Source organism: Mastigoproctus giganteus, chromosome 8 (genome assembly GCF_048544385.1).
Source record: "Mastigoproctus giganteus isolate SK-2022 chromosome 8, ASM4854438v1, whole genome shotgun sequence".
Taxonomy (NCBI): Eukaryota; Metazoa; Arthropoda; class Arachnida; order Uropygi; family Thelyphonidae; genus Mastigoproctus; species Mastigoproctus giganteus.
The window spans coordinates 76,828,968-76,841,655 of record NC_143582.1 but is presented as its reverse complement, the minus strand read 5'-3'; the positions used below and the strand labels follow the sequence as shown (position 1 = coordinate 76,841,655).

Below are 12,688 nucleotides of genomic sequence, written 5' to 3'. Positions count from 1 at the left end.
TCCTTCATATGTCTTTCCCCAAAATTACAGTTTACAGAAGTTCAAGTGTAAAGTCAACAAATATCTTCTCTCATCTTCTCAACCTCCAACCCAAGCACAGTACTAAGTACTATAGGTTCTAATACCTCTTGTATTTGGGTTTGGGGTTTCATAAAAACATCCAAGACAACATGCTTTGTTGCCTTAGTTACTTTGATACAGACTGTTGATCAGTGCATTGCACAATATATAGATAATCCTGTGTATTAAAGTTATTATCCAAGAAGTGGGTGGGTTTGGATATATATCTGATAAAATTTGGTCTGTGATTATTTACTGTTTTCTAACAACTCTGCAAATTATCCATAAACAACAGGTATTAATTAATTTTTGCATTGAAATTACCATTTTGTCATAATGCAATATTAAAGAATTTCTATATATATTACTGTAAACTATGTCAATAAATGGCAGTTGTTATTATTTATCATGTTATGAATTATATGTGCTTTACTTTGGGGGTGTTTGGTAACATGGATATTATGTATTCCTGCTCTTTGATCTGCAACTACTAACTTACTGGCAACTTATGTTATAAAATATTCAATTAAGATAGATTAATTTATTTATAATAAAAAAGGCTTGAAATATGATTTTGTTATTGTAGGCTTATACAAGTCAGTTCATTTCTTTGGTAATGTTTGCACTCATGATGAGTGAGGATCGTATCTCCATGCTTCCTCGACGAACTGAAATCATTCAGGGATTAAAAGCACTGCCAAGTAAGCTTAATATGTTTATGAAACTGTTTTGTTTACATTCTCTCTCTCTCTCTCCACCCCCCCCCCCCATTTTTGTGATTTTCCAAATGGGAATCTTATAGATATAAGTCCAAAACAGATGGTACTGAGATATTGTAAAACTTAACCAGTATTGTATACTGGTCATGCTCAGGCATTTACACAAGTCTAGACTCCATACATCCAGACATTTTACTGCCAAACACTATCATCAAACCATAGGCAAGTAGACATTGGTGATTTGTTTAGCCGACTGATGAATCTTCAATTTTGCCTTAAAATGCAGTTATAGAAAAACATTTCTATAGGTGGATGCATCAGATGCTTACTGAGGCATGCATTTCAAGTCAGTCCATATTCAAGAATAAGCTGCATAATGGCACACTCATTCCTAGTACAGTGTTACATGGATGGTATCCTTCTCTAGCTTGTATAGTTGCCAGACATCTGCATTTGATAACAACATTAGATGGTCCCACTGATGCTCTCTAATACCATTGTAATCACCTCTGCAAAAGCAAAATCCTTCCTGTTACCATTGACCATAGTTATCTTTTAATAAATCTCACATTAATACATAATGAATTACTTTCTGTTATTGCCTCTTTAACATACTGGTATAGAAAGTAGTTATCTAGCAAATCAGAACTGTTCTGCTACTGAGTGAGCTGCCAAACCATGAGTTCCAGTTGATATCTAGAGAGTTAAAATCCCCCCCCCCTTGTCTGTACAATTGTTCATTATACTCATCATAGTTATTTGGCCTATAACATGTTCCTATGCACACCTTTGTTTTCCTAGGGTTTGTCATAACAGATTGACTCGACATTATCCTAACAACCTGTGTCAAAATTGGGTGTACTGGTTTTTTAAATCTGTGCCTCTTAGGTAGATAGAATTGGTGGGGAGCATGATCCCACCAATCCTATCTATCGTTTCTATATGTAGTTGCCATATTCAAGTTTTGTATCTGCTGTCAGAGTGGCACCATGTTTCTGATATTCTTATAATGTCTATATTTGATGATTTAACCAATACTTCAATTTCATCAAATTTTTTACTATGTCCCTAACATTAGTGTGTAAGCAAGTATGTGTTTGCTTGTTTATGCCCTTAGCAATTCTAACATGACCTGTGTAATTAGCCCTTTGAGAATCCCCAGAAAGTCTTGTAATTCTCTCACCTTGCTTTTCAGGCTACTGCTTGTCTGAATGGAAGCACTGAAGAATTAATTTTTCCTCTGCTTATGGCTGCTATTAAACTAGCAGTTTTCCCACTGATCTAACATCTAACTTGCACCCTGTCTATTTAAGTGTATTCCATCTCCCTGTAGAAACTCCTTCCTGTTACCAAGTACACTATGCTAAGAAAATTCTACCCTGTGAGTCTTGCAGTCTATCCAGAACAGAATTGATTGTCATGACACACTTTTTTTTTTCTTTTCTTTCTCTCTCTCTCTCTCTCTCTCTCTCTCTCTCTCTCTCTCTCTCATGTCTAGGTAAAATTCTAACTACTTTCAAATTTAGTCCCAGCTTGCAACTTTTTCCTAACATTGCCTTATACCTATGAAGGAAATCCCGAGTTGTACCAACCTGTACTTTGTTTTTTGGTTATTTGGTTTTTTTTTTTTTTTTAGGAGCATTAGCAACTAAGGCCATATTGCTCCGGGAATATGCGGTGGTCATTCCCTGACCTTTCTGCATCCTCCATATTTTGTGGTGACGGGCTCGAACCCCGGTCTAATCAAGAAGCATGTGCTATGCACTGCTGCTCCTTCCCACCTAGCTACGGAGACGCCTACCAACCTGTACAGCCTTAAGTGCCCTTAAAAGATGATAGCTATTCTACAGTATCATTAACTTTTACCCTTAGCAGCATACCTTGGTCCTATTACTCTTAAGATTCATATAAGCTATTTAAAAAAAAAAAATACACAAGGTGTAGAGAGTTAGTTTTTTTATCTATATCTTAAATAAAATGTGCTGGTTATAGAATCATTCTAATTATATTCAAACATATCTTGCCCCTGGTACATAAAAATATTAAATTAAATATTAAATCAAGGAAGTGAAATTCCATTTCTGGCATTCGCATTCTCCTGAAAATTATTTCTTATTTTTGTGCACCACAATCAACCCAAATGTACTTTGTGATCAACCATTTTCTGGCCTCTGCTCTAAAGACTTTTTATTCACATAGGAACTAATGATATTAATCACACTCAAACTCTAACTCAAACTCAAGATAAGTATAGATGTATGCTGGAAAAAGCCTTGAGTTAGGTTCGAGTGACTTTGTTTCTGCTCATGCATGATAGGAGGGTTTATATGCATAGGAGCCTTGTGGGTTAACTCGAAGGCATTTGTACCAAGAAAAATTTTTTTATTTTATTTATTTATTTATTTTTTTTTTAGAAATGGAATATGTTTTAAATAAAGTTAGCAAAAGTATACTTGCTGATCTCATTGCAGAGGCCTTAAGAGTTTGAGGAATTAGTCATGCCAATGAGGAAATTCAGATGTTCATTTTATTGACAATGTGGATCAGAGAAACACTCTAACACATCCCAAGGATTCTATGTGGGTCACATAAACCAGTGAATCTTCTGAACGTTGAAACGATGTGTCAAGCAGAGCCGGAACTAGAGTGGGGCACCAACCCCAGGTGCAACATTTTAAGCGCACATTCGACCAGTTATATATTTTAGAATTGCTTCATTTTTGATTTAATTACAATTGGACCTGTGTTTAACGATTTTCTTTATAGCGAATTTTTTGAAGTTCTTTTGGTAATTGCATTTAAAAGTTTCTGTAGAATGAAAAAAATTTCCATATAATGGATTACAAGAGACAACTTTGTATGCTTTGTTTCCACCTCTGGCCTTTAGGCAATTTAAGCAATTAGAAAGCACAAATTAAAGGTTAAAGGTTAAAGAATTTTTCATTCCACAATGTAAGTGAATGTAAAATGTATGCAGACACCTATTCCACATACTGAGAAGTCGTGCTAGTCAACTTTTTCTATAGCCAGTCAAACGATTAAGCCGTATTCCAGACACGGATAATAGCTTCTGGTCAACTTGTGTTCTTTGTTTAAAATAAAAATAAAATTTTATTAAAAGAAATACTGCTGATATACATTATCTGCTGATACTGAAATACATTATCTTTGTATGTGCTACTTATGATTCCAGAAATTTTTGTGAGAGTGAAAAAAATTATAAAGTTGGGATTTATAATCACTTACGGAAAAAAATATATCAGGGAGGAACTGTGTTTTACAAATTTCAAAAATAACAGAGAAACTCCAATTACAAACTTCTATAAAGTATGGCCTGTTTTATGATGTCACGCCACTGAACTTTTTGGTTTGTCCTCCAGTGCAAACCACTGGAGGACAAACAATATCTGTTGATATTTCAACAGATATTTGAAAAATCATGTTATATAAAATCTGTAACCCCTATAAATTCTCCAATTCGTTCATGAGTATTGTCTAATAGAATCTTATCCAAATATAGAAATAGCATTATGAATTTTTCTTACCCTGCCTGTAACAGTAGCTTCTTGTGAAAGGTCCTTCAAAGTGAGAAAAATTCAATTAAAATAATACACCTTCAGTGCATATTTTTAGTTTGTTATAATGTTAAAAGTACTATATTTTTCAATATTTCGTTTCTATGATTTTATACTAGATACATAAACTATCTGGTTTTATAATTTTTTTTTGTAGTTATATATACTTTCTTTGTCGTTTATATAGAATTAAATTCTTAGTAGAGAGGGAATATGAACTTAGTCAAAGTTCAATAAAAATGGCACTCACCTCAATAATCTGTTATGGTTACATGGATTATGAAACAGTGGTGTGGGAAATCTCTGATTGAAACTAAAATCAGAAGTTAAATGACGTGTGATCAAAAAAGTTCAGGGGCTGATCCTGAAATTAGCAAGTTGAGACATTTGTTGCAGCATGTTCACTGCCTCACCAGACACAGTAACACATTAAGCATTCATTTATCTGCAATTGATTTGCTATTTACTGTACAAAAAAAACCTAAGTTTCCAGGAGAAAAAACATGCTACTCTCGCTTGCACAAATTGGAGCAGTGTGGCATTGGAGGAAAATTGCTGCTATGGATAAAGGGGTGGTTGAGGGGGAGAAGACAGAGAGTGGCAATCAATGGACACTGCTCATCGTGGACTAATGTTATTAGTGGAGTTCCTCAGGGTTCAGTATTGGGTCCATTATTGTTTTCTGTATTTATAAATGATGGTATATCAAGCTTAATGTCCAAATTTGCAGACGATACAAAGGTTGGCAAGGTTGTCAAGGACACTACTGACACTGTGCTGCTGCAACAGGATCTGGAAAGGTTGAGCAGATGGGCTGAGAGGTGGCAAATGAAGTTTAACATTGACAAATGTAAAGTACTACATATGGGAAACAGCAACCCCAGAGCAACGTATCAACTCTGTGGTACTACACTGACAGTGGTAGAGAATGAAAAGGACCTGGGGGTAATTGTGCAGGCAGATATGAAGTTCTCTGAGCAGTGCAGACGGGCTGCAAGAGTAGCTCATGGTGTCTTATCAATGATATACAGGAATTTTTATAGCAGGGATAATGAGGTGATTATTCCCTTGTATAAGGCAATGGTCAGACCACACCTTGAGTACTGTATACAGGTCTGGAGGCCTCATTTCAAGAAGGATGTAGAGCTGCTGGAACACATACAGAGAAGGGCAACAAGATTAGTGAATGGAACAAAGGCTGGCTTGCTCTTACGAATAAAGGCTTAAGTTTTGCAAATTGCAGTGTCTGGAGACTAGGCACTGGCAAGGTGATCTGATAGAGGTGTATAAAGCCTTGAATGGTTTGAGCATGCTCAGTGCTGATGGGATTCTGCCTCTTGCTCAGGATAATCACCTGAGAGGGCATAAATTCAAATTGAGGAAAGACAGATGTAGGATAGATGTGCGGAAATTTTCCTTTAGCCAGCGGGTAGTTGGTTGGTGGAACAGACTTCCATCCCTTGTTGTGGAAGTTGATAGCCTAAATAAATTTAAGGCTCAGCTGGATAGGTATTTCGAACGGAGGGGTGAAGTGGAAGGTGTGTGTGTTTTTTTTTTTTTTTTTTTTTTTTTTTTTGGCTGATGTTGCATAAGCTTGCTTTCTTGCATCATATGCCTCTACTAATGCTGATGCTAATGTGACAAAAAATATTAGAAGTTCTTAAAAAAGCCTATCATTAATGCTTCCAGTTAAAGCTTTAATGCCTATCATTAATGCTTTTACACTGTCTGCCTCATACAATGTCAAAGAGACTACTTCAAAGGAGATTCATGTGATAGGTTTCATTATACCCAAAATATTAGTTTAGTCCCTGAACTTTTTGATTACACCTTGTATGTGTGTTGAAAGATGTGTGAGAAAGACATTACAGAAGGTGTTTTATTTATTTGTATAGATCAAATTAAAGAAGTTCTAAAGCTAGATGAGCAAGTCCACAACTTATCCAAGCAGCTCTACAAACAAAAATCACTTTTAGTAATGGGAAGAGGATATAATCATGCTACCTGCCTTGAAGGAGCTTTGGTATGTCAGTTGTCTTCTTTTTATAATTTATATTTAATTATAATATTAATACATAATGAGAAGACAATTTTTAGTGCAGTAAGTGTAGGCCTGATTGGTCAGGAGCGAGAGTGCATAGCATGCGTTCTTTGAGTGAACCAGGGTTCAAGCTCGTGACTACTAAATACAATAAATATTTGTATTGACAATTTATTGTAAACTCTACTGAGTTGGTTGTGCTGGAGTATAAACAAAAAAAAAAATAAAATAAACACATACTGCATCTCATTGTGTTACATATTAAGTTATTTTAATAAAGTAAAAAAAAAACTGCAGTTCTGATTAATGTAGGTTAATATTAAAGGCTTTCATATTTATGAACCTTTGATACTAAAAGCAGAGGTTTTAATTTCTTCAAAGAAAATCTTCAAGCTTTGTCTAGTGCTGATTTACTATACTTAGTCTTTTAACTCTTGTTATTTTACAAATGTCAAAAAAAAGCTGTTTTATAAATGGATTAATGTGAAAACAGTCCTGTTTTTCTCTATTTAATATAGACCTTGCTATATTCCTATTCTCATCAATAATTATTAATGGAATAGTATGTATATAAAGGATAAATGTTGTCTTGACAGAATATGCAGAACACCAGATTTATTTTAATAGACAAGAGTTCAGTTATGGATTAAGGCTTGTAAAATGAAGTTATTGTCACTTCAAATATTTGAAACAAACAAAACCTTATCTCCAAAACTTGATATACAGGCTGGCCTCGATTAATGCGATTAATTCGTCCCGCGACCGCATTTCGCAAAACGGAAACGCGTTAATCGAATATAATAACCAATAGGAAAAATTATAATTGGTCCTTGACCTTCTGGAATGTCCATAAAGAATTTTAAAAATACCTTTTAAATAACTTTTTAACTGTATACAATGTAAAAGATAATGAAAATAATTATGGATTAAATGTTTATTGCATAAAACAGTGGTTCCCAAACTGTGCGCCGCGGAATATTTTAAATTTTCAAGGGAAACACAGCGATACTCGACATCTGTCGGACACCGCGCGAACTACTAGTTCGAGGTAGTTCAGTTTCAGCATTTCTTATTAAGTTGTTTGGACCTAACTACTAAACAAAACTGTTAGGTATTTCTTTTGGTCTGGGTGTGCCTTGAAAAAATTACTGAGACACTAAGGGTGCCATGAACCAAGAAAGTTTGGGAAACCTCTGACATAAAATACACAATGAAGAAATGACTGTTGCGGAAATATTTGAACAGTGTTGACTTTCTCTTTTCATCAATCAATTTCCGATAGCCCACAACAATCTTCTCTGGGCCCCTGGCGAAATAAATATCGCAGATAACCTCAAACCTTTTGTTTGAGGTTCTCTGCGATACGAAAGATTTCATCTAATTCTTTTACCATTATCTCCTTTGCGGTAACATTTTCATCTGCCTCATTTAAAAATTTGAATTTTTATGCAAGTGTGCATTGACTTTATTAGCAGGAGACAAACAAGTAACATGTCTTCTTCCGATGGTTGATGGAGCACACCGAGGTGGGCAGCAGGCAAACGTTTGTTTATTGACCGTACGATTCGCGGTAAACTTAACGCATGATTCAAATCTTTTTCAACTATCGCATAAAAAAAAAAAGATCACATTAACTGGAAATTTGCATCGTGTAAAGTGAAAAGTGGTATAATTTTTCAAATAGCTTTAACTGAAGATCGCGTTAATCAAACTCGCGTTATGCGAGGCCTTCCTGTACTGAATTATGTGCATCTTAAATAATATTAAACTTTTGTAAATATTCTGCTTCATAAGTTGCTCTCGGTCGTGAAGACAAATTGCATTTTAGGCTACTGTATATACATATGAAAAGGGTATAATTAAGCCCAGATAGCAGGGTTGAGGCATACCTTTTTTTTTTAGTGCCCAGATGCAACCAGCTCTATAAACTGATTTAAAAAGAACACCGGTAATGACAAGAAATGCAACACTAAGAAAAAAAAAATTATGAATGAAATTCTGATTTCAAATGTAAGTTCTACATATTTATTTTTGCTAGCTTGCAAAGTGTTTTTTTTATCTCAGCTGGTCAAAAAATGCAGTTTTCTGTTTATTATGAAAATTAAAGAATATCCTTCATGGACATTTATCCTCATTACAAAATGATAGTGGAAGGTTATTGTGGGTGCACACCTCTGAAATTGCTTTTTATTAGGAAAGATTTATTAGGAATTAACAGGAGAGACTGCTTCTACAGGGATGGGATACACTTAAATAGAAAGGGTGCAAGAATATTTGCTGATGCTATCGAGGCAATGTTAGGTGGGTCGGAAAAGTGTTAGCTTGGGGGGATACAAGGACTTATAGATTAACAGTAGCCACTGGCAGAGGTAAAAGTGATTCCTGCACCGTTTCTATTGGAATGAGCAGCAGCCTGGAAAACAAGATGCAGGATATTTTGGAGACTGCTGGGAGTCATTGCGGTACAAGTAAACACCTGGCTTGTGTTAGGGCAGCTAAGAATAGGAACAGGTGCATGTATACTTGCATGTACACCAATGCTAGGAGTTTGGTAAATAAATTTGATGAATTTGAGATATTGCTCAAAACATCAAAGGCAAATATTGTTGGGATATCAGAGACATGGTGTCACACAGATATAAGGAATGCAGAACTGGAATTTGGAGAGTACAATGTGTACAGAAAGGATAGACAGGATAGGAAGGGAGGAGAGGTTATGCTATTAGTTAAGAAATACACAAAATCCAAGGAAGTGAAACCAGTCGCCATCGCTGGACAGTGTAGTGTCGAGTCGGTTTGGTGTGACATAAGCATTGGGAGATCAAAATTGAGAGTAGGAGTGTGCTATAGGCCTAAAGACTCTGATGAGTACAATAAGAAACTGTACAGGGAAATAGTGCGCCAGTAAATCAGAGAGTCTTATAATGGGGGATTTTAATTTCCCAGATATTGACTGGAATTGGTGAGTTGGTCATTCACACACGCACTAGCAAGGCTTTTGTGGATTTATTGGATGATGGTTTTCTACATAAGCATGTTCGGGAGGCAACTAGAGGGAGTAATACTCTTGATCTGATTATCAGTAATGATTCTTCATGCATTAAGAATCTGCAGAAAAAGGAACCACTAGGTGGCAGTGATCACAGTGTGCTGAAATGGAATTTACTCAGAGGTAAAGGGAAGGGTTTTTGCTTTCGTAAAGGCAACTACGATGTTTGTTTGTTTGTTATTTGATTTTTAGGAGCATTAGCAACTAAGACCATATTGCTCTGGGAATATACAGTGGTCATTCCCTGATCTTTCCGCATCCTCCATATTTGGTGGTGATGGACTCTAACCCCGGTCTAATCAAGAAGCATGTGCTACACACACTGCTGCTCCTTCCCACCTGGCTACGGAGGCGCCTGCGACTACGATGATCTGAGACAGTATTTAAATTCTATACAATGGGACCAACTGATGATGTTACCAACAGCAAATTCAAAATGGGAAGCATTCAAAGAACTTATCTTGGAAGCTACTAGGCTTTACATACCAACTAAGAAATATTGTTCAAGCTTTAGGCCTAAATGGATGTCAATGAACTAATGAGACTTATGGCAGAGAAGAAAAATGTATGGGATACATATAAATAATGGGTGACATGGAAGCCTGTGATAGATGGTTGATGCTAAACTGCTCTGTAATCAAGTCACAAAGGAGGTTAGGCAGGCAAAGGCAGATTATGAGAAATCCTTGGCAAAGGATGCAAAGAAACACAGAAAAGAGTTCTTTACTTATGTAAACTCTAGAAGGAAAGGGATGAACCAGATTGGTCCACTGGATATTGATGGTTCAACAGTTGAGGATCCTGCTCAGGTGGCTAACAAACTAAAGTATTTTGCATCTATGTTCACGCATGAGGAGTTATTCAGGAAGGGGAATGCCAGAGGTGAAGTAAACTCTGGCAGTGAGCTAGATGATTTTGTGATAACTGAGAGGAAAGTGGAGGAGAAATTGTTGAGGATAAACATAAAAAAAGGCACCCGGGGTGGATGGGATCTATCCAGTTATATTAAAGGAGACAGTAAAGGAAGTAAGCAAACCCTTAGCCATAATTATGAGAGCTTCTTTGGACTCAGGGGAGGTACCCATAGACTGGAGATGTGCAAATGTGACCCAATTCACAAAGGAGGATCAAAGGCTGACACAAGTAATTATAGACCTGTGAGTTTAACTTCTGTTCCAGGAAAATTAATGGAGGCATTGGTTAAAGAAGCACTACAGGATCATATAGACAAGACTTCAGTTATAGCTCGGACACAGCATGGTTTTGTTAAGGGAAAGTCTTCCCTTAACAAATTTCCTGACCAATTTGATTGGATACTATGATGCAGTCACAAAAGAACTGGATGCAGGGAATAACTATGATATTATATATTTGGATCTTAGAAAGGCTTTTGATACTGTTGCACATGGAAGTCTTCTGCACAAATTGGAGCAGTGTGGCATTGGAGGCAAATTGCTGCTATGGATAAAGGAATGGTTGAGGGGGAGAAGACAGAGTGGTAATCAATGGACACTGCTCATAGTGGACTAATGTTATTAGTGGAGTCCCTCAGGGTTCAGTGTTGGGTCCATTATTGTTTTCTGTATTTATAAATAATATTGATGATGGCATATCAAGCTTAATGTCGAAGTTTGCAGAAGATACAAAGGTTGGCAAGGTTGTTAAGGACACTACTGATGCTATGCTGCTGCAACAGGATCTTGAAAGATTGAGCAGATGGGCTGAGAGGTGGCAAATGAAGTTTAACATCGACAAATGTAAAGTACTACATATGGGAAATAGCAACCCCAGTGCAATGTATCAACTCTGTGGTACTACACTGACAGTGGTAGAGAATGAAAAAGACCTGGGGTAATTGTGCAGGCAGATATGAAGTTCTCTGAGCAGTGCAGACAGGCTGCAAGAGTAGCTCATGGTGTCTTGTCAATGATATACAGGAATTTTTCTAGCAGGGATAAGGAGGTGATTATTCCCTTGTATAAGGCAATGGTCAGGCCACACCTTGAGTACTGTATACAGGTCTGGAGGCCTCATTTCAAGAAGGATGTAGAGCTGCTGGAATGAGTACAGAGAAGGGAAACAAGATTAGTGAATGGAACAAAGCTTGCTCTTACGAAGGAAGGCTTAAGTTTTGCAAATTACAGTGTCTGGAGACTAGGCACCAGCAAGGTGATCTGATAGAGGTGTATAAAGCTTTGAATGGTTTGAGAATGCTCAATGCTGATGGGATTCTCTCTCTCTCTTGCTCAGAATAATCACCTGAGAGGGTATAAATTCAAATTGAGGAAAGACAGATGTAGGATAGACGTGCGGAAATTTGCCTTTAGCCAGCGGGTGGTTGGTTGATGGAACAGACTTCCATTCCTTGTTGTGGAAGTTGATAGCCTAAATCAATTTAAGGCTCAGCTGGATAGGTATTTCGAATGAACAGAGGGGTGAAGTGGAATTTTTTTTTTTTTTTTTTGGCTGATGCTGCATAAGCTTGCTTTCTTGCATCATATGCCTCTGCTAATGCTATTAGAATGTATTACAGCTGTTTTCATTATGTTGTGGTTTACAAAAAAAGTGGCATGGATTTTTTATGTTAATTATGCTTTCTTGCATCATATGCCTCTGCTAATGCTATTAGAATGTATTACAGCTGTTTTCATTATGTTGTGCTTTACAAAAAAAGTGGCATGGATTTTTTATGTTAATTATGAACAGTGAACTGTGAAGTTTACCTTCTTAATTTTAATAATTTATCTGTAATTTCAAAACTTTTCTGCTAGACCACATTTCTGAAAAATAATTTTTATTTTATAGGATTCAATAAAAACTGAATACATTGAGTTAAAAATTAAAATGTCAGAAAATTACATTATTTGGAAGAAAATTTACTAATCATTTTTACTGATCACTTTCAATTTACTTATCACTTTCATAAGTGTTTAAGTGTTTACAATACTCAACTTGAATATTTATTGACTTTTTGATGTTTTTGCAGAACAAAAAAAAAAAAGAGTACCAGAACTCAAAAGTCTTAAAAGGATTATATCACTGAAAAAAATATATAAAAATACTTCTTATTCTGGATGGGAAAGACTTATGTATTATAAGTAGTTAGTTGTGTTTTTTTTTGTTTTTTTTTTAAGGGTTTTATTTGCACATAAAAATATTTGGTTATAACATTGGATGCTGCATTTCACTTTTATGTTGTTAATCTTCTGTTTTTTTTTTTTTTTTTTTTTATAGCAATGAAGTG

At 35.9% G+C, this 12,688-nt stretch overlaps 1 protein-coding gene across 1 annotated transcript in view; it reads left to right on the top strand.

The window, feature by feature from the left end:
• LOC150081650 (glutamine--fructose-6-phosphate aminotransferase [isomerizing] 2-like) overlaps window positions 1–12,688 on the top strand; it is a 207,492-nt gene that overhangs the window by 156,492 nt on the left and 38,312 nt on the right. Inside the window, exons 15-16 of the mRNA XM_090379514.1 lie at window positions 647–761; window positions 6,250–6,377. Coding sequence (XP_090235640.1) covers window positions 647–761; window positions 6,250–6,377 — 243 coding nt within the window. The remainder of the gene's footprint in view (window positions 1–646; window positions 762–6,249; window positions 6,378–12,688) is intronic.